This window comes from Colias croceus, chromosome 6, assembly GCF_905220415.1.
Source record: "Colias croceus chromosome 6, ilColCroc2.1".
Lineage (NCBI taxonomy): Eukaryota > Metazoa > Arthropoda > Insecta > Lepidoptera > Pieridae > Colias > Colias croceus.
Genome location: NC_059542.1, coordinates 9,298,605 through 9,325,561, shown reverse-complemented (window position 1 = coordinate 9,325,561; position 26,957 = coordinate 9,298,605). Strand labels below are relative to the sequence as shown.

General features: G+C 32.0%; 3 protein-coding genes across 3 annotated transcripts in view; 2 read left to right on the top strand and 1 right to left on the bottom strand.

Moving 5' to 3' along the window:
• The window catches only part of LOC123692240 (NAD(P)H-hydrate epimerase), a 494,715-nt gene that overhangs the window by 415,603 nt on the left and 52,155 nt on the right, over nt 1–26,957 (top strand). The window lies entirely within an intron of this gene.
• Nucleotides 1–26,957, bottom strand: part of LOC123692236 — a 218,378-nt gene that overhangs the window by 181,373 nt on the left and 10,048 nt on the right. The gene's annotated exons all lie outside the window — the stretch shown is intronic.
• On the top strand, nt 6,467–7,582 carry LOC123692696. Its single transcript, XM_045637469.1, has one exon. It carries the CDS (start codon nt 6,467–6,469, stop codon nt 7,580–7,582), a length of 1,116 nt encoding a protein of 371 aa, XP_045493425.1.

Genomic DNA, 26,957 nt, shown 5'->3' with positions numbered 1-26,957 from the left:
ACAGATTCATCGTTAATAGACTGTTTTAAAAAAATGTATCTACTTACTTATTACAAAGTCATATCACAATATGATAAAGGGTTATAACTGTAGGTAAGTACCATAATATATGTTATCGCATCTAAAGCGCTGCAAAAGTAAATATATATATAACTAATGAGAGCATAGAGCTCTACTACAGTTATTTTCACATAGTATATAAATAGGTTGTTTACCCCTGCAATATAGTTCTTATGAATTTCTCATCCCCATTAAGTATTGAATAAATTGCTTATTATTATTACGCCCATACATACATTATTATTACAACAATAGTACAAGGTGCATAAAATATTATGTTATTTGTGAGCATGACAAAGGAGGCAAATTATTTATGAATTATTTTAGTGAATGAAGGACTGTATGTAGTTATATTCATTGCTAATTCCACAAAACTATTCATGTATATGGTTGATATGCAATTCGTCTTAACAGTTAATGACAGTTAACATGTTTCACAATTTTATTATAAACTAAGCAAACAATTCATCATAGTATCAGTAGACATATAAAAATACTACTCGTATATTTATCATAGCGAGTACTTCTCTTCGTAATAATTTATATTTATAAAGCATTTCAATGCCATAAAATACTAAATATCAAATTCCTATCAATATAACAATTAAAAATTAGTTTCTTAAACACTCCGAAAGCTTATTTGAATGAGATTGTATAATTTATCAAAAGAAACAGCTGAAAGAGTGACCTGGAACGCCAAGAAGGAAATAGGAATATTAATGTAGAGTCAAATTGTATGTACTATATTGTTCTGTAATGCAATTATTAGATATAGATCTAGATACCAAGTGACTTCAATAACAACAACAAGCAAAATAAGAACAAGTCTTACAAGTACACCTATACCAAGTTCCCACAAGGAAACTACTATCATTAACGGCCAAATAAACTCGCACTTCACAAAGCCCGCTTATACTAACCAAGTCGAAATAATGACGTTATTACAGAGACCCGATCGACTAAACCAGCCCAGAACATTCGACAAAGAATCGATTCCATCCATCGTCGACAATAAAGCTCCCGATATTGTGTCTACACAATGCGACCCGGACATAAAATCGGATGTAAGCCGGTCATAATGTCCCGGAAAAGTTAATTAAATCGACCCGTTAACCGCTGCGACGTTTTTCAATTGGCACGGGTTAGATTGACGTACAAGGAGATTATGCGGGAGTAATAAAAACTGTCAAATGTCAACCGTTAACAGCGGTGGGCAATTAAATAAATTCCACGCTACGTTGGTTGACGCACGCACATAAAACTTTATTTAAAAGGACTGAGTTTTCATTCAATTTTCGAATAGAGAACTGAATTAAAGAAAAGCTATTATCTAACTGCTTGCTTTCGCAACCCTAAAACCAGCAAGACATAGAAATATTTATCAATCTATATGGTACATGTTGACACCTTCTCATAACAAAAAATAAAATAAAATAAGATACTATTAATATTAGGCTTCATCACGACGTAACGTATCATATTTTAGAACTATTTTCAGTGTCATATCACAACGTAGCGTATCCTTCAAAGTTCAAAGACTCCTCACTCACATATTATCATAACAACCTATAATACACTATAAATATCAGAAGAATAACTCTTCCTTATAAAATTCCGATGCAGTACACTCATCAGATTATAAGCAGCATCAATGCATCACGAAGCAATTCCCAGCTTGCGTCTATGAATCGTGAGCCATAACTCTTTGGAGACCTCGGAACTTATTGCTTGCCACGATTTGTTTATTGGATTATATCGTACAATTTTTATTACGAATCCATTTGGTTCGCTCATTTTAACGAATTATACCTTATTTATGGATACGTAACGTGATTAGGTAGAGCATGGTTATTCAATAACTATTTGTCTTTTGTCGTGATGAAGGATTATTGGTTATAGTTTTCTAATTTAGTATAAATAACAATAATGGTTTGATTAAAGTAGTTCAATACAAACCAACGACGTCAGAGTAACAATGCAATAGGTATGAATGATAGCTATCATAATATACATATTAAGAAAAATTCTATTTCTGTACTGTAATAAAATTTAAATGAGCGTTTATAGTGACGATAATTTATTTATTTATTTATGCTTTATTGCTCAAGATAAATTACAAAATGAGACTTAGCCTAGGATACATTATAACAAACGGCGGTCTTATCGCTAAATAGCGATTTCTTCCAGACTTTATTGTGATTATTTTTCTTTTTGTGTATGAGATAAAATAATTGCAATTTGTCCCATAGCCTTATTATGTATTCCACAAATATTTAATTCAACGTTTACAGCAAATTCGAAGGGAAGAAAGCACAAATAACAAGAAATACATGTAACGTTTAGGAAAGAATAAGTCCGGCGTGTCATTAACCGCATGAAATATTTTATGAGGGTATAATCCTATTAGTGACGTAGGATATAGTGATGTGCTATAGCTACCGCTATTTTTTCGCTAATTTTACAACGTCTAAGTATATGTTAAAAACCGTACAAAATTAAGAATAAAAAAAGAGCGTGTGTGCCAAGCACAGTTGTCAGAAGTGAAACTTCTTTGGTAAGATTCAAAGATACCCACACATACATGCAGACAAACACTACACATACACTGGTCACGTATTAATAGGTCTATATTATTTTAAGTAGAAGTAGATATTAAGTTTAGTCTATTGTTTTGTTTTTTCTCTTCTTGCCATTCGTTTGTTTATTGTTATGTTAAGTTACAAATGTATTTGAGTAGTTTTATCCGCGAGGGGGGCTAGTGATCTGTACTACAGGTCTTTCACAGACCTATTTCAGACACTAGTCCTTCACAACGTAAATGCTACACGTTTACATATTTTGTTCCATTGTAATAGTTTAAGTTGTGAAGGCAAATAAATAAACTTTTTATTTTATTTTATTTATATTATTTATTTTATACCAAAATCGTCGCCTTTACGACGTGACGTTATTGCAATGACACGACCTTGAAATTTTATTCTCAACGCTCCTAAAGAAACAACCAACCCTTCAATAAAATTATAATTTAAATATTTTTATTACAGAATATTGCGTACCAACTTCTTTGAATGCTAAAGTTTTGTGTAATGAGGATTTTACTAGAAAATCATTGAGAAAGATGAAATCTAGGTCATAGTTCTTAGTATTTTTTTTTCATTACCGGAATTCATTTACTTAAGTTCATTTTATAATAAATGTAAATTAATAATGAAAAAGGATGCAAATAACATCCTTAGCAAGGATAACGTAAAAGTATAAAGATATTTTAATATTCCACAATGAATTAAATTTCGTAGTATTTTTCGAATATAAGCCAGTACATATTCACTGGTCAAAGATTGATATAAAAATTTCTATGAAATAAAAATAACGTGACTTCCAAAATTACGTTTTTATTCGTTTCCCAAAATAACTTCAAACGTTTCAATGTAATTTTGTATAAGTTTGCCTTTCTAATAAATTGATCTAGAATCTAGATAGATGATTTACTCTCGTGGGCTTAAGAGGAATTAAGTCTGGTAGAAATCTATTTTATATAGATAATCATTTATAACTGAGATCGAGTTTTTGTATAACGTTCATTTACTTAATATTAGCTGAAGAGTTTGTTTGAAGGCGCTAATTTCAGAAACTACTAGTCCGATTTGAAAAATTATTTCAGCGTAAGATAGCCCATTTATCGAGGAAGGCTATAGGCTATATATCATCACGCTAAGACCAACAGGAGCGGAGCACTGCGAGTAACACCGCGGGGCACAGCTAGTTTAGTATATTAATTATAGTAATTTTCACAAAATCTAACCTATATATAGTTATAAATTTATAAAGAATAGAAAAAAATTGATCACGAGGTGGGACTCGAACCCGCATCCTTTCGCGCCATTCCGGGGCGGATGCTTAACCAACTCAGTCACTCGTGACGCCTAACCAACTCTATGTATAGTTACCACGTGTAAAAAACAACAAATCAAATTCGGTCCAATGACATTATTGCCATAAAATCAATTTTACAAAGAAATTGGTTAGCAATTACTCGGAGGGTATCCAAACACCCCTCATTAAGCCGTTAGTTGTCCAGCACAAGCGACTCTATTGCTCTATTATTAAGGTTCAAAACGTTATTAGCCCATCAAATAAAAACGCTTACCTCATCACAAAAGAGACAATGGTAATGCGCCGACTAAAGAAGCTACTCTTCAGTTACGAGTGACCCCAGGCGTGGATAACTCTTTGTTCGAAGACTGATGAACCCTTTTAGCTTACACGCTTTATATCGAATGACTTAATGACTGTTGACAGTTTTTTTGTGAATATTGGAACAAGATTGGAACTAAATTGCTATAGAATAAAGCGTAAATAGTGTAGTATGATCTTATTTAAGGTGAAATTAACGTAGTAATAAAGTTTATAATAAAAGAAGTATGAGAATATGTAAGGGTATAAACTCTATCTAAAAACCTGTGTAAAATTTCAATCATAACAACATTTAAAATCAAAATATATCTGTTACAATAGAATATTGCTGGTTAAAAGTATTATATTATAAATGATCTGATATAGATAAAGCATGCAGAGGAGTGTAGGATTCAGAATTTCATTTATTTAGAATGTTCCGAACATTAGAATATCAATAAGATGATAATAATATCAAGATCTTAAAAGAAAATAGTGAACATGACATTGTGTTGCTTAGGCCATGTAGTTCAGATATTACAATAATTTAATATTCTTATCTTATAGTCATGTTCGTGTACTCGAAATATATTATGATTTATGATAACATCGTCCAAAAATGCTCGAAATGAATTATTTTAACAAAATATTATACAGCAATATTTTACGTAACGTGACATGTCATTTTGATAATCTGGGACTGCTGGGCTACTGATTTACAAAATCATGATTGTGTTTGATTTTGTATTTAAAATGGGGAAGTCAAATGTCGTAAATAATTTATCATAACAATACTGTAATAATAATATTTTATACAAAGCGCAATGCTTCACAAAAATTTAAATTGCAAGCAAAACGAATCCCTTAATATATTCAGACCGTGTCTTCCCGAAACGGGAAGGCGACTCGTTCCAACAAAAACACTTCACTTTAGATAAAGAACTAAAATGTTGCATTTAAATCAATTTTTATGTGCCGTCCGAACTCGAACGTTTACAATCTTAGAGAGACCTTATCTATAAAGTTTCTTATTCTCTTTCAAACAAGAGTCACTTAATCTGTCCAATAAAAGTTCAAGATGATGCTCGATAAAAAACATTATCGAAGCAATATTTCAAAGGCAATCGACTGAGTCATATCATTCTGCTCCAGGCTGCGTGTAATAGATTGCTTAGTATCGAATAGATTTTAATTCACCGTCAGGAGAGAATTTTATTGAATTATTACTTCACTATCACTACATAGTATAGAACAAAGTCGCTTTATCTGTCCCTATGTCCCTTTGTATGCTTAAATCTTTAAAACTACGCAACTGATTTTGATGCGGTTTTTTTTAATAGACAGAGTGATTCAAGAGGAAGGTTTTTAGTATATAATTTATTAGGTTTTAGACGAAGCGGGCGAAGCCGCGGGCGGTAAGCTAGTCAGGAATAAAATTCGGATTCAGCCTGTATATTTAATTATACCCAGTGTATATAATGTAAGATCAAAAGAACGTTGTATTTTTAAAGTCTAGGTATAGAATTTGTACTTTGAAGGAAAAATGTACGATATACATGTAACAACGTAAAACGTAATAGATATTTCTAGTATATCTAATATATAAAAATCAATGCCACTTTTCGTTGTAATTCCATAACTCGAGAACGGCTGAACCGATTTCGATAATTCTTTTTTTATTATATTCCTTGAAGTACGAGGATGGTTCTTATGTAGAGAAAACGTTAATATGTACCACGGGCGAAGCCGGGGCGGACCGCTAGTAGTACATAAAATATATGAAATGTGCAGATATGTAGGAATGTATGAAACTCGAAATTTTTTTTCACCTAATATAATGAACCTAACTACTTAGGGTATCATTATTGAAAATTACGATCTAGCCTTGATCGAAGAAACTCGAAATGAATCTATAAATATGTTTCATTTAGAGGCATTAACTCAGTCTCCTGTTCAACTACCATAATCTTCCCTTATCGTTACCTAAACTTTTATTACAACATCATGTTATTGATTAATTGGGATATTTTTCTTCAATTGGAGCCTCAGAATAGCTTCGGAGTCCGGAGACTTTAATCGTTAAACCATCTTAATATTACAGCTTGCAAAAATACTAAATGGAATAATAAATGGTGCGCTAGACGCGTTCGGAATCGGACGTGATTAGTGCTAGCACAGTAAGGAATAACAATTCGCGTCACGCGCGGCTTTGCCGCTGCATGAACTTTTTATAATGAGTTGTAAAACACTCATTGTAAATGAGCTGTTGGCGTTCATTCACAATGCCATCGATACAATGGACGAGGTTAGCATCATGCAAATCTGCAAAACTAACTTTAAGGAGGAGGAAATTAGCAGTGGCAAGGTGCTACTCTACCAAACGCTGGACAAGATTGCCACGATGCCGTCCCGCCGCAGGAACGGGGGTGAAAAATGCATACAGGATATCATCAGCCTATTGAAGGTGACTGATCCCGATGACGTGCCCGATTTCGTCGCAAAGGAGTTGCATAAACTTCCTCCGGTGGGATTTGACCACGTCGATGTTACGAGGCTCCTTAAGGACATCACATTCCTTAAGGCGAGTCTGGCCGAGGTACACACCAAGTTGGAGGCTTCAGAGAAGACCATCTCCGATTTACGAGTCGAGTTAGCGTCATATCGCGATGCGCATGCAATATGTAGGTCACCCGTGCCGTCATATGTGAATGCACGTCGCGGAGATCAAAATGCATGCGTCGGCATTTTAACTGCTGATGTTGATGTGTCGCCGACCGCCGATGACCCGAGTGATGCCCCGCGCCCCACTCCCGTTACCTCTCCCCCGGAGAAGACATCGCATGTCACGTTGCCAGCTGCTCCTCAATGTGACTACGCCGCCGCAGCCTCAAAAATGACTGCGACCCCAAAATCATCAAAAGGAGTAAACGCACCCGTGCGGAAAAGTTTACCTTCAAAAACGAAGGACGTTGACGAGGATGGCTTCACAAAAGTCCAGAAGAAGAAGAAGTTGAATCGTCAGAACAAGTGCGGCACCGCAACGAAAGATCCAAACCTGCGGATGCGCGCAGAGGTGCCGACGACGCCGCTCTACGTGTCTCGTGTGCACTACTGTACCAAGACTGAAGATGTTGTCGAGTACTTGCATGCGAAGACAGGTTTGAGTCTGCGAGTGGAACGGCTGGAGTCTCGCCATAAAGTGAGCTTCAACTCCTTCGTGGTGAGAGTACCGACCGCCAAGCTGAGCGTCTACATGGACGAAGGGTTTTGGCCGCAGGGAGTTGTGTTTCGCCGCTTCCGCGGACGGATACCCGGCCCCCCGGAATCGCGTCACACGCCGAAGGCATAGCGTGTATTAATTTAGTATTTAAGTAGTTTTAAGTTCATATGGGCCGTAGTTTTTAAGTTATATTAAGACCTTTAACTGTAACTACATTTGTTGCCTGAAATAAAGAAATAAATAAAAAATAAAAAAATAAAATAAAATAAGCTTTTGGCTTAAATGCCTCTATATATGGATAATATTCAATTTAAGTCGTTTATGTAAGCACTTTGAATGATATTTTTTTAATCTTAAAACCTATTCCAGCTCAAGCTATCATTCAAGTGTTTCAAAAAATGTAAATTAGTAAGTTATTATTAGTAAGTTCTAAATAAACTTGGAATAAAAAAGAAAACAAGCCATTGAGATCGATATCATATGGAGACGACACCGCCTACATCACTTATGTTCCGCTCAACATACGCCATATGGCGTAACTGCACGCTCATTTTTTATTTGTTTTAAAGTGAAGCATCAAATAAGCCTTCGTGTGTGTTACGATATTGCACAAATAATACGGAAAAGTGCAAAGGAATAACTTTCATCGGTAAGTACCTAACTAGTACCTAACCTAACAATTTTTAAAACTTTGTTAGAGCAAAAATATGGCGCACAGATTTTGTTCGTGGTGTCTCCTCCATACGTAGTATTATTATCTCAATGAAACAAGCAAGCAATTATAACTGACAAGGCCACTTACAATCAGAGACAATGCACGTGAAATGTCAATATTGTCACAAAATATTTTTGTACATTATATTCAGATTCGATACCGGATCTTTGAAAACATTGTTTCATACTTGTTTTATATTTACCAAATGAATACAACAGCCTTTTAATGCGTGAGTATTTCGAGTGTATTTCACACGTAACCTGAGGGTATGATTGTATCTGACGGTATACAGAAACTGAAACATAATCAGGACAAATGAAATGACATGTAAACGTGGGCTTGACTCCTCGTTAATTTGGATAGGTATCTTCTTAGGTATCTTGTTTTAATATCCTTTAAGGTGTATTAAAAAAAATAATTACGCGAGAGAGTCAGGTAATAAAGCAGTAAGTGTTACTTTTGTAGCATGAGGTTTAAGAGCTAGCGCGCAAGAGCAACTTTTGTCTCCGCAACTATTTTGTCTCTCCCATCAACTCTATGGGCTAGTAAGAAAGTGCGCGCACGTAGCGACGCAACTCCCGTTAGCTTAATTCAAATATAAAGAAGAGTATAATATACGTGATAACTAGACATGCACTGTGATCATAACGATATTTATTTCATGCTGAACATTAGTACCACACTATAGGATAGCAATAAACTCGAAGCTTAAACTGATTCTATAACTTCAGTCATTAAAATGAGTAGCATCCCCGAGGAAAAACAAAGTTGCGAAATAACGTTCACGTTTATAACCCATATAAAATAGGTGAATACGTTTTAGCCAGTCTAAGAATAGTGCATCAGCCGTGCACTCAAGTCTCACATAAAATTCTATTTGGCGAATGTACCGGCCTGTCAATTTGGTAGGAAATTTGTAACAACATGTCAAGTTCATACGATAGCAGGTACGCGCTAGATCGCATCTGAAATTGCCGGAAAGATTTATGGCACGTCGTTTGTTAGTTTTGATTTGTTTCGTTGTAGTAAATTCGCGAGTTTAGTCCTGCCGCTGTGGATAGTTCGCGTTACATGTGCCAAAACCGTTGCCGGGAAATAGAAAGTTCCATTTTAATCTGACGTGTTTGTTTCGTTATTTGCGGCGAAAATTGAGACGTGATGCAATTTTAGATTGCGGGTTGCGATTTTCATATTTTTTTTATGTTTTTGCTTATTAACTGACATTGGATTTATATTTTTGAACTAAATAATAAATGATCAATTTTAAAAGATAAACTAAATTCTAATAGTGTTTTGACTGCTTTAATTACGTAAGTCTCAATTAAATATAATCTTTATTAGCTATTAAATGTAGGAACATGTTTAAAGGTATCAGAATTTCTAAGTTTCAAACAAAACACGGTTATACAACACAAATCTCTACACAACACAAAATTCATAAAGCATTATACAAAACAACATTAACTTTTAATTAAAAATAGCTGAGCCAAGCTTAAGCAATCCACAAATCCTGAATTAAACTTAATAATACAAACTGGAGCACTTAAAGCAAAAGTCAAAAGTCCACTTTAGCTGGCGCCGAGACTCTGGAGATAAACGTAGACACATGAGCAATGGCGTTGAGTTTCACTTGATATATCACGAGGTTTTTAACACAACAGACTGGTATAATGAGCATGGTTGGAGTATCATTGAATTGGTAATATCTGGCCTGCTGGCTTTATTTAACGCCCCTTGCGTGCGAGTGTGGCCTTTATAAGTTGTTTCTTTATAACGCGTTTATTAGTAATCATTATCATCATCAGCTAGTTTTTGAGGTGTGTATAGTGGCCAAGTGTGAAAGAGTTCCTTAATGAATAAGGTAATTCAGTCATTGAAATATTAGTGATTTAGAGTAGGACTAGGTATTATCCAACTTGCAGATGAATTTACTAACTTCTAACCTTATTCAAATATGTACTGTAATGTAATGTTTAAAATAATGTTTCCCTGATGTCTCAGACGTATTACGTAGGTATCTTGAGGAAAGCCACAGTCTTTTGGAAGCTTACACTGCTTATATGGGAATAAGTATGTAATACCTACGTAGTTTAATATCTTAGTGTTTAATTATTAAATATATTTTTGTCTATGTTAACATTAAATAGTTTTTAAAAGCTTATCAAGCTTTATTACACGAATACTTTTAACACAAAAAAACATATTTACGCATGTCCAATTACTGGTTATTGTAATTGAAACACGAAACATGTACCTAACTAGGCAAAAGTCACGAAGGCGAAATTATTTTCGGCTCGAAACAATCTTGACACATTTTCACTTAAGATATTTGAATATTCAAAGTAAATTGGAGTTTAAAAATATAATTACCCACTCGACGGGTTCCGAGACGCAGGTAGACAAATGATACTCATGGACACTGACAAATAATTCTTGAAAACGGATTCATTTTTCATATTTCAGCGCAGCCTCAGTCTTAACGATGTTTCAGCAGAAACTGCCTTTCCTTTATTCCTGAGTGACCTAATGTTGTGATTTATATTGTACTCTCGCATACGAGGACGTTTGTTACAAGTTGAAGTACCTCTTATAGAGCAAATATAAAGAGCGAGCAGAATGTGTTTTTATATTTAATGAATATTCAACATTTTCGTCACAATATGCTTTACAATATGATGATCCATTTGCGATAAGTGCAATCGAAAGATGACAATTTTAACAATACATTAACATAATGGGACTGTATTATTATTTAACAAATAATTACTCGACACTTTTTATATAAAAAGAGCGTGTTCTGATATTAATACATAACAAATTTATAAAATCAACAGACCAAAATACCTTTGAATATTTGTTTTTTGTCTCGTGTTTGATTTTACGCGAATATTATAGAAATTAAAAATTTCATTAATAGTCTGGGAGACTCTCGCTGCAAAGTTGCGTATAGTCGAGAAAATAATGTAATGAATAAATCGCGTTTAAAATCCATTAAAATCTTTACCTCTAAATAAACGTTGAAAACATGTTTTGTATATATTTCAAAAACACTGAAGCAATTCCTCTTTAATAAGGGTATTTATTGCGGACGATTCCACAGCTAGCCAAATAAATTAGCTAACAACGTTGTTTGTAAGTTGCACGGAAGCAATCATTCCAAATTAGGTAGCCATTTTGGTGACCCGGCTCTTTCTCTCCTTCTTTCTCCTACTACTTACTACAGTCTACAGAGCAAAATAGAGTCAAAGTTTTAATTAATTGTACAAGCTTGAAGAAAATTGTTTTTTTTTTTCATACTCGTTCATAAATATTTATATACTCAGCTCCGCTATAAGAACAAACTTGAAATAAGTTCTTTGGTGTTTTAATAAGAGCTCTTGGCTTTAAATTTTCAAACATAACTTCAATTTAACTTGCGTAGTTTTAATAATGGTGCAAATTAATTAACGTTTTAAAAGGATTTTTTTGTTGTTTGTTAGTTTATTCAATTGGTACTTATATGTTCAATGAACTCTTAAAGTACGTATTATTATATTTATTTTTCTAGAAATAGGTACTATATATCCAAATAATTAAATTTTATTTATAGTAACAAAAAAAAATTGTTTATTTCTTTTAAAGAAGTTTTCATCTTGGTTTAAAGAAATAAGTAATGCAATACGCTAAGAAAAATGGGCATTATCAACTCTACTGACTCCAAAATATACATACTAAATATTAAGAATTCAAACCACTAAATCAACTTGTTTTTAAAATGCATTCTCAAATCCCAATTGAAGTATATACCTTATGCTCATACACGTATAAAATTAGTAATAAATCTCGGTTAGATAAGATATGCAATAGGCTACTTTTAAGAGCCTTGGAAGGCAGCCAGCTTAAACCTCAGGTAAGCCTCAGATAACATACCTTCATACACCTATTGTAGTTCCTTAATGCAATTCTCACTGCTACATTTTATACTATGTTTTATTACTTTTATATTGGGTTAGCAACGTGACTGTATTTCAGTTGCTTGTATTGTATGTTAATTAAGTATTTATTTAATATGGGCAACTAAAATACAGAGCTTTTTTTCAAACATTCATATTTTAAGAATTTTAAAATTTGTTTTAGATATAGAGAATATAAGTTACATTATATTCTCTATTTCTAATCAAAAAATAATAAGTAATTGTTATATACAGTGATATATTTTTTTAAAAAACGAAATAACGTATTATTTGGGTAATACGGTTCTAATACGTTATTATATTTTACAGAAACATAAGTGCATTAATAGACAATAATATTTAAAATTTTAAAACCTTACGTGCCGTTCGTTTAATCTTAATTTAAATTCTTGCAAAATAAACCTTTGCAGAAGCTGTATAAAATTCCGTCAAAGGAACAAGATCCTTCGAATCAAAAAGCGTTTCTCGAGAATTCTGTAACTTCGTCGTGTTTAAGAATTGGATAGTACCTGAGCTTACGCGTTAAACACTAGCTTTAAAGGTGTATATAGTATATTAGCTTTTTCCTACATTTATAAATGACAAGATATTATTGGAATAAAGGTAATATGTAATTGTACAGTATTGTAGTGTATTGCTGTTTTGATCTAATATGATGTGTTTTGTATTCTATTCATGTTGATTAAATGTTAAATTATAAAAAAGAACGATCACGAGACGAGATTTGAACCCTATAAATTTATACAGAATGCTATAAAGCTAAATATTAAATCCTATCGAGTAATCCATGTTATTCAACATGAATTAAATTGTTGAATTAAATTCTAAAGACAGGTAAATTAACAAAACGGTTTTGCCTTTACACCAATATTAAATAACATCATATTCACAAAGAATATTACAAATGTACGTCAGAACATTTTCAGAAACGCATACATTAAAATATAACCACTTAGTTAATTTATTAATCTTTATAAACCGTAAAAGCATCAAGTAAATATAACTATTAAGCGTTTATTATAACCAAAAAGTGGTCAAACGAAAACTTTTCCGTAGTACAGCTAAGCTGATTATCCAAGCGTCATACGATTGCGAATTCCAGTAAATATTTAATTGGAATGCAGTGTATTCGATTTTGTAATGGAGTTACGTCGTTTTTTATTTATTCAATGTTAAATTTTGCTTATATTTTATTCAAACGTAAATGGTTTGGTAATATTTAAGGTTAGCTGTAAACTGATTTGTTAAAAGCTTTCAACTTTTTTTATATGTTATAATGGTTTTATAGATAAGTATGTTTAATAAAATGTTCTTTTATTAGATGGAAAATTAAAGTAACTAGCTCAAAATTTAGCTTCGTACATGATGTAAAATGTTATCCATGAGATGTAAAAACAAACAAAAATTTAATTCCAAAAAATACACATCATATGGATTATCCAAACCTTCTGGATACTTTGTAATTTAGGTTATGAAACATTGTATGTGTATAACTTACCAAAGTTTACACTACTGAACGAGCTAAACATATCATAATCATTTCAAAAGCAAACGGACAAACATGAAAACCAGGATATATTTTATCGTAAAATCAAAAAATTATGTATCTAGTTGGTAAGCCTTTTTGAAATAAATAAATAAAAAATCGTTATTCCGAAACAACTTAAAATTGTATAACAATATTGATTAACAACAAATTAAATAAGCAAAACAAAAGTGTTTTACACCTTCCAAGTTAAATTGCAGTTCGTCAAGAAGTCATAATACATAAATTATAAACTTCGCTAATTTGTTTCTTAACACAAACCTGCTGAAATACGAATTTTCAATTACAGCCGAATGAAATATTTAAACAAAATCAGCATTTATAGCGGAAGAACAAATATAAGGTTCAATGAGTGATTTATTGATGTTTACTTTACAATGCATTATTATAATTGGTGAAGCGTGTTGGCATGATTTAAATCTCATTACCGACTTTTACAATATTCAGTACACAAATTATGGATAACCAGCTGCTATTATATTATTACTGCAACGTATATCCACATGAAACAAGGTCGTAGATATAGTATAAAATTTGTATGTATGCCATAAATCTCAAAAGTTCCCCGAAGACCTAAAACTATGCCCATTTGATTTTACATCGCCCTTAACACTGACTCTACGGTCGCTCCCCGCGATAACTCTGACGAAATAAGGAAACGAAACAACCTCCGATCATATCACTACCATCTTCACCAATATACTATTAGTGGACACAACCAAGCGAAAACAGCCCTAATCTCAACACGAAACAGATCAAAATATCGTGCGACCCTACATCGTTTACATCTAAGATAAGTTTGTATAGAGTTTTAGGTCAAAGGATAGAGTATATTACGTACTAGTAAGTGCTCTTGTATTTGACTCGATTGGGATTACGTATCGAAGGAATCGCTATCGGGGCGATTATCGATTCAATCAGATGAACAAATACTGCATGGAGTAAAGTTTGGGGATTGGTAATTGAATTCGAAATGTGTTACGTAATAGAACTCGGTTTTAAGATAAGGTTTAAACTTTGGTTATATAACTAATGGTAGTTCTCACATTCTACAAATATGTATATCCAATGTTGTGTTAATAGACTAATATACGTCTAGAAAAAGGTCATAAAAGAGATCTGGAATAAATAGTTGAATGAAATAAAGGCTATTTTCGCATATTATATCAATTTTTGAAATTCAATAGTAATACAGTGACTAGTAAGTACTGCTTTGTAAGACTAAATTTATCGTATCCTCTCTATAATAAATAATAATTTCATAGATCCTATTCTTTCTTAAGAATTTTCACAATTTGAAATTATTTTGTAAAGAGGCCAAACATCTATTGTTATCAGAGTGATACATGTATTTTTATAACAAATCTAGAGACCGCTTTATAGAACCTAAAAAAATAATGTTTATAACGTAGTCCGAATAAGATTTAGCTTAAATTCACGAATAATTATTTTTAACAAAAATCTAAACCGCTTTCAAATTGAAAGATTCGTAAAAAAATACAGTTGAAACCTCCTCTTTTTTTGAAGTCGGTTAATAATAGAATGACTTAACGATTAATTCGACTATTTTCTTCTATTTCAAAGTAATTTCGAACTCCTAATTTGCTAAATTGGTAAAATTTATAATCGCCCCACTACTTAGACCTACCACACTCACAAAACGTGTACCTATGTGTGTAATTTATTCACAGACAAAATTACAAGACCTCATGCCTTTAAATTTTCTTCAATTACATCTTAAAATGGTTAAGGATTTCGATTATGCCATATAAAGAAGAACTCCAGACATAGAAATTCGGTTTTAAGTCAGGTTTTGTTTTTTCTCAGTGTTTACATTTATATTACTTAATCGTCAGAATTGAACTTTCTCGTCATTGAGTTTAACGTATTCTTCTGGCATTAAAACAAATAAATAATAAATTGTAAAAAGTATTTGTTAAATTTGAAAGAATACGCACCTACAATGTTTTATACCGGTAGGTTTCTTTCAGCTATCCACGGTGAACAATCACTTGTATTTTGCAAAGACATAAAAAATATGTTAATGGTTAAAAGAAAATTTATTTAAAAAACTTCCAATTTTAACCAAATTCATTTAGTATACAATAAGCTTAAATTAAACGCCAATTTTTCGAGACTGGTACAGATCGCACCCACGCTATTTAGTTAACAGTTATCCATGACCATATCAATCAACATTAGAAAAAAAATTAATAATATGTTAGTTTTACCACGCATGATATAATACTACTATAGCTTGAAAAACCCACATAGTCCCCATTCCATTGAGATTTACGGGTTAAAACTTATCCTGTCTCCTTTCTCAGAATTTCATCCGAATCGATTAAGTGGTTGAAGCGTGAAGAATAAACAGACAGACAGAATCTCTTTCACATTTATAATATTAAAATAGTATACTAGGATTTTACTTAATAATTGTGAAGTAAATTAATATTATATTAAACATCTGTGATCTCAACTACAAACAATATTTAGAACAGATATAAATCACGTTTGCCTCAAGTTCTGAATATGTAAGTTTAGTTTGGCCTAGATTTAAAACCAAGAGTTGAGTTCAGTTACTTGAGTTTTAATTATATTGCATCAAGGGAAACGTGTTTACTGGAAGTTTTAATAATATAATATTTATGCCCTTCGAATAATCTTGTTTGACTTTACCTTACAATTTTGTTCCTGTTAACTACTACGCTGGGAAAATTTTGAAAATTATTAATAAGTATTAAGCATATTTTCATCATTATACATAACTAGATTTCCGCCCGCGGCTTCGCGCGCGTTTTCAAAGGAAAACCCGCATAGTTCTCGTTCCCGTGCGATTTCCGCGATAAAACCTATCCTATGTGATAATCCAGTTTACCCTCTATATGTGTGCTAAATTTCATTGGAATCGGTTCAGTAGTATTTGCGTGAAAGAGTAACAAACACACACACACACACACACATCCTCACAAACTTTCTTACTTAATATTAGTAGGACTAGTATTGTGCCTCGCGGTTTTACCGGCATTGCTCCGCTCCTGTTGGTCTTATCGTGATGATATATTGCATATAGCCTTCCTCGATAAATAAGCTATCTAACACCGAAAGAATTTTTCAAATCGGAACTAGTTCCTGAGATTAGCGCGTACAAACAAACAAACTCTTCAGCTTTATAATATTGTAGTATAGATTCTTATACATAATCAAAAGAATAAGAAAAGAATGTCACAAACGCTTACAAAAAAGGTTTTTAAAACGTTACCTCATTTGAATATTGAACTTTCAATACGTAATAAGAGATAGTATAATATCGAAATTCAGGAGCATTTCCATTTGATGCAAATGAAGAGATTTGAATGATATTATCCATAAACGTGATCATTCACGGAGAGAACCTTAAAATGTTTTATCTCCATACAAAGAATATACCTTGTGATATGACGTAAAGCGTACCGATAACTTTATTACAGCTATGAAAGTTGATGGGAAATGAAAATTTAATGTCATTATTATTCATTTAATATCTCTTGAATGGACACGTTTTACTGTGGCTTTCATGTCACAGAACATGCTCGCCATTAATGTTTAATGTAATTGTCGAAAATGATATGAAAATGAACGTCAATCCCCATTTATATGGCGTGTTTGTCCAATTAAAATGGAATTTGCATAATTTTTCACTGATTTCGCTTGTCTGTAGGTTTCACGGTTGCAGTTGTTGGTCACTGAAAATTGATTTCCATAATTGTAGCTAATTATTAGATTGTTTTTGTTGCATATTGTTCTTACAGAATAAGTCTTTATTTACAGAATAAGTCTGTATTAACACAATTGGTTCCTGAGTTAATATACATATTTCTAAGTTAAAAACGAAATAATTACAGATAAACCTACGACGTAATGACGTATTTGAGATTGGACTGCAGTTGTAATTATCAAATTATTATAGAAATAGCAAACAGATGGATAGTTTTTAATGTACTTCATATTGTTAGTCTCGCAAAGTTAAATCAGACTAGTACGATACGGCTAAATCCATGACAATAAGCAATTTCCGAGAAAAATAGATTTTGAAAACAATAAGAATTCATCTCTGATGTAGCAATAAGGAGCTTTGAAAGTTTGACTCTAATATAATCTATACTAATATTATAAAGCTGAAGAGTTTGTTTGTTTGGTTGTTTGAACGCGCTAATCTCGGGAACTACTGGTCCGATTTAAAAAATTATTAACCCATTTATCGAGGAAGGCTATATAGGCTATATATCATCTCATTAAGACCAACAGGAGCGGAGCACTGCGGGTAAAACTACGGAGCACAGCTAGTATTTTATTATTTTGGCAATTTTAACGGTCTCAAAGATGTTATAAAGATTATTATCACATAAAAGACAATTCTATCAAGGCAGAATCTCTTACAATGATTATTGTCCTTTACAACTAATTACATTAGTCGCATAGTAATTGGTCAAGAGCTCTTAATTCAGAAATATTCGCGTCTCTAACAAATGAAGCGGTAAATCAGACGGAGGGCATTAGCAAGACGAGGGTAAATCTGTTTTTAACGAAAGTAAGTTAAAAGCAATAAATTTTACATTGGTCCAACGTTTGTTTACACTCGCCTTGAGATACATGCGCTTGTTTTGATGTTTTTAAAATGTAAGTGGACGGACTTTCTCGAAACCAGACAAACTCAATAATAAAAAATAAGAATAGAGAAATATATGTTATACGATTTTGTCACAGCAATTTTTATACAATTTACTGATTGGATGAAACACATTTGTTTGAAAATTCGTTCTAATCTCACACATCCATACTAATATTATAAATGCGAAAGTAACTCTGTCTGTCTGTCTATTACGCAATCACGCCTAAACTACTGAACCAATTTGCATGAAATTTGGTATGGAGATATTTTGATACCCGAGAAAGGACATAGGCTACCTTTTATTGCGAAATATGTACCACGGGCGAAGCCGGGGCGGACCTCTAGTTACTCATAAATTTAAAATTTTATATTTATTTAATAATCATATTTGTATAATATGCTTGCACATACCATTTATATAACTAGCTCACTTTTCAAGTTTTTTGTTTTATTAAAGTTAAAATTAGGGAGAAGCTGGTGCCTGTATTAACAGGCTAGTTCTTCGAACTAAGCCTAAAACGGGTGCCACTTATACTTTTTACTTGTGAACAAAACTATATTGAATATGTCCATGTCTATGTTTATGAAAGAATAAGAAATAAACGATATTATTAATCTTAATCCAAAGGTGCGGGAAGTTATGTACCTAACCACATACCAATGTTAAAAAATATAATGCATTTTTAAGCCTTGCTATAGGTATAAATATGTATTTTAAAAACTGTATCCAAATTATGATGTAAGTTCAATATATCTAGTAAATACACTTTTATTTCCATACATATTAAAAAAAACAAATACAAAATGCGTAATATTTTCGCTCCAACATGATAATATAAAACTGGAAAGAGCATCCACGCAATCGGATTAAAAAAAAATATTTAACTCGTAAAGAACAATAGAATAATCCCGTTTGCACTCAGCAAAGAAACAATATTAAAATCTAATAAAAGCAGAAAACGGCTTCTCCAGGGATCTTTACATTTAGCGTAACGGAAAAAATAAGGAACAGTATTACCTCAAGCGAGCTTTTATACAATTAAATTAATGTTGGGATCTCCGAGGGCCTAATTAGCGGCCACTAGTTTTGCATTAACATTTCATTAAGTCTACCCAGGAGAAATGAGCGTTATTAACAAAGCTATAAGATATATAGTGGCGTGCATATTGTGGAAGGAAATTGCGGGACGACTGTGGATATAATTATTATAAGAGGCGACAATCTCGGCTGTTTTAAATGTTCAAGCTACATGACTTAATGTGAACATATATAAATGACCAACTGTTATCAAAGAATACTCATAAAACAAAAAAAATACTAATAAATCCTGTTTTAGAAAAAGGATGACGAAAAGTTTTTTTTTTTTTTTTAGTGTGTCTACCTATGAATATAAAAAAATATTTTTTCGATCAGAATTACCTGTGTTCATATTCTTTATAATTTTATGCATCTCTTGAATAAAGTAGCATTTTATACCATAAAATCTTATTACAATACGGCGTGTTAGCAAACACAATAAAAAACCGAACAATACAGTCACAACCGCGCGTTTAATCCAGATCGCATCTTTACAGACTTTTTAGATTTATGACAGAAAAATATAAGAATCTCCAGTAAGTTGCATTAACCCTTGTTATCACTGCGAGATGCACCCACGACACTAACTTATTCTGCTTAAACAACAGACAATGGATCTCCCAGGACACAAAAGGAGTACGTTGAACAAAACAAATGCCCTTTGTGACTTTATGAATTGCTGAGTCAGTCGGACTCGATGTTAACTGTAGCTAGATTAAGCTATTGTACTATCGGAGTTATTATAATGTATAATCGGTCGGATAGTATAAGACACTATGGTCTGGCGAATACTTTTGTTGCTTAATAACACAAGTTGGCCTGGAAGAGATCGCTATCTAGCGATAAGGCCACCGTTTGTACACATTATTTTAATCTTATCTGTACTTTATGTGTATCTATTTCTTTTGTGTGTGCAATAAATAATTAAATAAATAAAATAAATAAATAAGTGTCTATTACTTTTTACGTCTGGGATAAATTCACTAACAATTACGAGTATTTGTGTATAGTTTTTAGTACATTAGTAACTCTATTTCTGCGAAGTTTTTATAAATTATTTCTGCTGAAACATTCATTTTTCATTCACTTTCTTACTATCAAATATTTGTGTGATGAACATAGATATTTGCTCTGTGTCTGGGTGTTAATTTATCTATATAAGTATTTATTTAAAAATTATATATGTAACATATACCTATGTATGTTTATCAGCCATCTGGTTTCCATAACACAAGCGAAAGCTTATTATAGGATCAGATCGTGCCGTGTGTGAAAATTGTCCTTAAATATGTATTTATTATTTATTTATCACTAATATAAATCGACCTTACTCTATCGCTTTAAAATGATACGTACACGTTTTAAAATCAAGTTCAAAGCTATTCTTAACAATTCTTAGAAGGAAGAACTTCTCGCTATTTATTCATGTAAAATACAGCACCTGTTATTTTTAGAGCCACATTTTCATAGCAATAACTTGCACAAGCATCGATTAACATGATATAATTAGAATATAATGAAGAGTGAACGAGATATTACGATAATGTCTGGTTGTAAACATTTATGTTGCGGTCTGTTACTATTTGTGGTACTATTTTATACTTCATTTAACTCGTAATATATTTCTAGTTCTGTGATGTTTATTTATTCGGAAAATTCTAATTTAATGCTAGTGGTAGTGTACTAGTTTGCAATTAGTTATTTATTTTTCGATGTCACTTTTTTCTGGCCATTTTAAGCAGTTTATTGTTTCCGTTCTATGTACTATTTTGCTATGAATATTTGGTTTGTAAGAAAATTTTGACGGAGTATGCGTATACACAGTCATGATAAAGGGGAATTCATGCAGGCACTAATTCCTACGTTATAAAGTTTTGTATAATTTTTTTTTCGAAATATAAGAGATTTAAGGAAGCTTTTGGGTTAACAATTATCTTTAAACTGAAAATCTTGAGTAAAAACGTTTCTAGGACTACAACCACTTTATACTTTTTTTATGTTGTCTCTTTGGTACAAACTTAAACTAAAATCTGTCATACATCAACCCCTTCTAAAAACTACTTAAGGCGAAAACGCTAAACAAACATGCCTCAGGATCGACATAAAGGTAAACAGAGAGACAGACGGACCCTTCGCATTTGTAATTAGTATGGATCGTAGTTCATTTATAATTAAAAATGTTTTTACATACAAAATGATGCGGACGCTTCTTTACAAACAGGAAATATATTAAAAGTGTAATACATAAGCTCGTTTAAAAGAATCTTCTTGCTACATATTATTAAAAAAATATATCTCTTCTGTGACAGAAATGAACTAGGCACTAGCTTTACGCGTGTAGCTTCGCCCACACAGAAAAAAACGTGCCGTCTCGCTTAAGTGGAATTTCCAGGATTATCTTTGTACCCAATTTCTTTCAAATAAATTTAGTGGTTCAGGTCTGAAGAAAAGACAGTGTTACTTTCGAATTTATAATACGCAGAAATGATAAGGTACGAGTTATTATGAACTCTTTATATTGCAATTATAATACATTAATAATAGGGATAATTTTGCTCGTTTACCTTTAACCGTGGTTGCCTGGAAGAGATCACTATTAAGTGATAGGGCCGCCAAAATAGTTGTACTCTGTTCTATCTATAAGTAGTTCTAAGGTTACCTAACTGTACAACTATTAAAGAGTTAAATAAATAAATATAAAAATTTCATTTAAAACAGCCCTAGTACATTATACCTAACAACAATCATTAGATACAGTTGCAAACCTTTATAAAGAACTATAATCGAATTGATAGGAAGATAATAGATTGGTATTTTCAATTTAATTCAACAGATTCTTGACTGTAACAACTGGTTCTATGATTCAATTATAAATACTGGAACTATTTAATCTGATTTCTTTGGAGGATTCGCGTGAGTAGCTTGATTCATGAACGCCGTAAATTAGATAATTCTGGAATTGCCAGACCATGAAATCTATTGAATAATTGTCGCTCGTTTATTTTTTTATTATATTTATATTTTTGTATTTCATAGGTACTTGGAAGCTACATAAATATACGCCGTATATTTTATTTAGTTACGTTTTGAATACTTTAGAGTTCCAATAAATGGAAAACCGAGGGGTCCTGGGTTCGATTCCCGGTGGAGACGAAGAAAAAACAAATGTCTCGGTCTGGTAGGACACAGAAGGCTGATCACCTACTTGTCCGTAAAGAAAATCGATCAGTGAAACAGATGTATGCATAATGCATCTGCCCCTTACCCCACTACGGGGACACGGGACTTCACTTTATAAAAGTCCAAATTTAATAGTGTACAATCAAACGAATAAAAATATGAGAGATTTTTGTGAAGAATCTGCATTTTCTTTAAACTTTATTATAAGTATAATATGCAAACGACTTACTACTATTAATATTATGTACAGTATTTATAGCCCTTATAATGCAAAATATTAAAATAATTAAAATTATGTATGTAATGGAACAGCTTAGAGTAAATATCTTTATCGTTACGTAATCATTAATACTCCATGGGAATACCCGAAGACCTAAATTAAGCTCGAATATATACGAAGCCTATAACTCCTATATTACTATTTTACACAATTACAAAATAATATATATAGACACTTAAAGTGCATTTTATTTATTATAATTTACATATATTTTATTTTTAAGTATTATTAGTTAAAAGAAAGAGAGTAAAAACAATCAAATTGCCTATGAGTGTTGTGCATAAGCGATATTTAATTCAGATTATAAACATAGTTAATCTTTGACTATTTTTTTAAATTAATCATTTAACTACGCAAATATCTCATAAAATTAGTAATATTTCTTTAATATAATATTAAGGAAGAACTTAATCTTAAATATTTATTCCATGATCTGATTTATCAAATGATTGGGCTCACGGTGTTCGAGAAATTTCAAAGAGAATTCCGCCATTACCCATTACAACGCGATGGCACAAAGGCTCCTTTGTAAATAGAACGACAAAATGACGGTCTCAAATGTTGAATATCATGTATCAAAGAAAATTGTTTATTAATACACTATTTAAGGAACTACGCGCAAAGATGATATATCTATAAACATAATATGATACAATTTAGTGGAGTTTATATCTGTAAGAATTAAAACTGAAGAAAATACCGCCTATCAGTCTTCATACAAAATAATAGTTATCAAAAGCTTAGTATGTCTGTCGTCCGGCTTTCACACAAAACCTACTAAATGGATTTTGATGATTTGTTTTTTATTATATTATAAGAAATAACACGCGAGGCCGGGTTAAATTTTAGTTCGAAATGTAATAAGAATGTACCTAGGCACGATTCGTACGAATGCGCCACGATTCAAACGATAGTATTCGACAAATTTGACAGCTAAGCATGTTTTGACAGGAAATAGTGACAACTATTCATCCACAAATTATTAAATCAAAAGTTACGTCTACACCAAATAACAATATAGTTATGTTCTCACAACCTAATATTCATTTAAAGATAGCGTATTACTGCGAAATATTTACGTACAAAACAAATACATAACACAGATAACAAATGATCTATAAATATTGCTTTACCAATTTAGCAAAAATGTATAACTGATATACCCATGTATGGACATCGTTGCGTATATTTTTATGTGAACCCAGGTGAACGACCCTTAAGCTGTACCAACTCTGTTCATATTACACTATACATACAACGCTCAGCGATGATACGAAGAAAAGTACCTCTTTAGGCTGGAATTATTAACAATGTATTTATTTATTTAATAGCTTCGTGGAGGTACTTACTCATATGTTATATGGGACTTATATGTTTGGTTAGTATTCTGGTAATATGAGCATTGCACGTAATGTTTTGCATCTCTATGGAAATGAATATTACATAAAATTCAATTATTTTATTCAAATTAGTAGTGTTTTCATGGTGGTGGTTTTCACTTCTGGTGCTATGCAATATCAATGTCTTCTATTAATATCTTCTCATGCTATAGAAGTTTAAAAATTAAAAACGGTCACTGGAAATGTAACATAAAATTCGTAGAAACCCTTCTTTCTAACAATAACTTCCCTATAAACCAAATTTCTCAAAAAAATGCAATTTATTTCACCCGTTTCTTTTCAGAGTTTAACATAATTACAATTTCAAATGGATACGAAACTGATAAGTTAAATTTAAATTTATTTAAAATGAGTCGTTACTCGTGCTAACTTTATCTGACTTGACCGATTTATGTTAATACCAACTTACATACGGTTAAAAAGAAATCTAGCCTTATTCATTCGGAAAGTAGCTCAAGCGTAATCCTGGAAGTGGACTTTTAAATGAATATTTAAAAACTTCAAAAGGATATATTATATTCAAATTGTACCTTCAAGTTTAAAGTGTATGCTCGTTCTTTGTCCAACTTATTGTTTTATATTGTGTGAATATATTGTGTTGAAAAATAAAGAATTAAAGAATTATTCCAAACATAGTTTTGTAGAATTATTTTAATAAATGCGAAATTTAGGGTGCCCAGTTTTATAATGAACCATAGTAATGAACTCACCAATGATGTAAAGGCAGCTAAATCTATGAAATTATGTATGTATTTAAGAAGCGCCTAGCTGATCACATACTTAATGACCAATCACTTCTGGAATAAAACAACTTACCTTTGGAATAGCTGTGCCCGGACGACTGTTTTATTATTTATTTATTTTGTTATGTTATTCTCATGTAATTAGCTTTAAGTCTTTAAATGAGAATAAATGATTCTTTAAACCTAAATGCAGCCCGAAGCTTCACTTGGTTGGTATCTTTTGGATATACAATAAACTATTTGTATATACATTATATTATAATATATCTCTGTATCAAGTTTCATACAAATTCAATGCTACATCAGCTGTTACTTGTGAAAGTGTATCAAATATCCATCCATCCGCAGATAGTTTCACGTCCTAGTAAAAGTAGGCTAGGATGTAACCAAGTGTTGCGTAAAACATTGAGATAATATACATATGGAGACGACACCGCCTACATCACTTATGTTCCGCTCAACATACGCCATATGGCGTAACTGCACGCTCATTTTTTATTTGTTTGAAAGTGAAACGCATCAAATATGCCTTCGTGTGTGTTACGATATTGCACAAATAATACAAATAATACGGAAAAGTGCAAAGGAATTACTTTCATCGGTAAGTACCTAACTAGATAATAATTTTTAAAACTTAGTTAGAGCAAAAAAATGGCACACAGATTTTGTTCGTGGTGTCTCCTCCATCCGAAGTAATATTATCTCAATGGTGTAAAAATGTAATGTTCTTTAAAATGTAGGTAAATACCTAGGTATACGAAATATATTATTATCATTATATATAATAAAAATATATCTCTCCTCTAATGGTCTACTATGGAATAACTGTTGTTGTAAGGAGGATTATCTATAAACGAGCGCCTCCTTCATCAATCTATATTGAAATTTTAAAAAAATTGCATGCAAATATTTAAAAATATCGTGCATGCTCTCTGAATTAGTGTCTTAGAGTTACCTATACCATTACGAGAGCGTAGTATACGACTATGCCTTTATATACTCAGGTTATTTTTCAATACACTTCTCCATATACTTAAAAACATTTAGCTCCTTACTTTTCCAAAAATATAACGTAAAAATCTCTCAAAAAAGAAAGATTACGGTCTCACAGACGAGACGAAGCAAGCGCCACAAAGAAAGGTCGTTACTCGTTCCCAAAGTAAGTCAAGTGTAATTGTGACTTTATATGTCAGCTACATGCACTTTTCATGTAATTGGCGGATTTATTTTGTATGTGAATAGATGGGAAATCTCGCCATGGTTAGTTTTGAATGAGGGATCAGTTTGAATGCAGCTTACCCGGAAACGCAGTTACATGCGTTTGGTTATATACTTTCATTTAATATGTGTAAAACTATACCTAATATTATAAAGCTGAAGAGTTAGTTTTTTTTTTTTTTTTCCTTGAACACGCTAATCTCAGGAACCACGGGTCCGATTTTAAAAATTGTTTCACCGTTAGATAATCCATTTATCGACCAATAGGAATGGAGGAAAGCGGTTAAAACTGTGGGGCTACATTGACTACACTAACTTAACCCCCACGTACAATCAAGTACGTTATAAAATAAAAATATGATAAATATAGAATGTTACATTATGAGATAGCTAAAAAATCAAGAAGCATAATAATTGAAAACTCGATTGTAAAGCCCAATCAATCTTCTTTTTTCTCCCTCCACCCTTAATACAATTATATTATAATTATTTTCAGTTATAACTTGCTCACTTTCCTGTAAAGTCTAAAGAGGGTAACGTTAAGGTTTTGAAACAATGAAGACCCGTTGTAAAATTCAATATTGAACACATAAAACAACAAAATTCCGCATGTCCTTGGAAATTTATTAAATATTCACATATTGTATATTGATAAATTTTCAATGAAATGGCTGTCGCACAATATTTCCGGATAAAGGATATTCCATTCATCAGAGTGATCTAAATATGCTTACACCCAT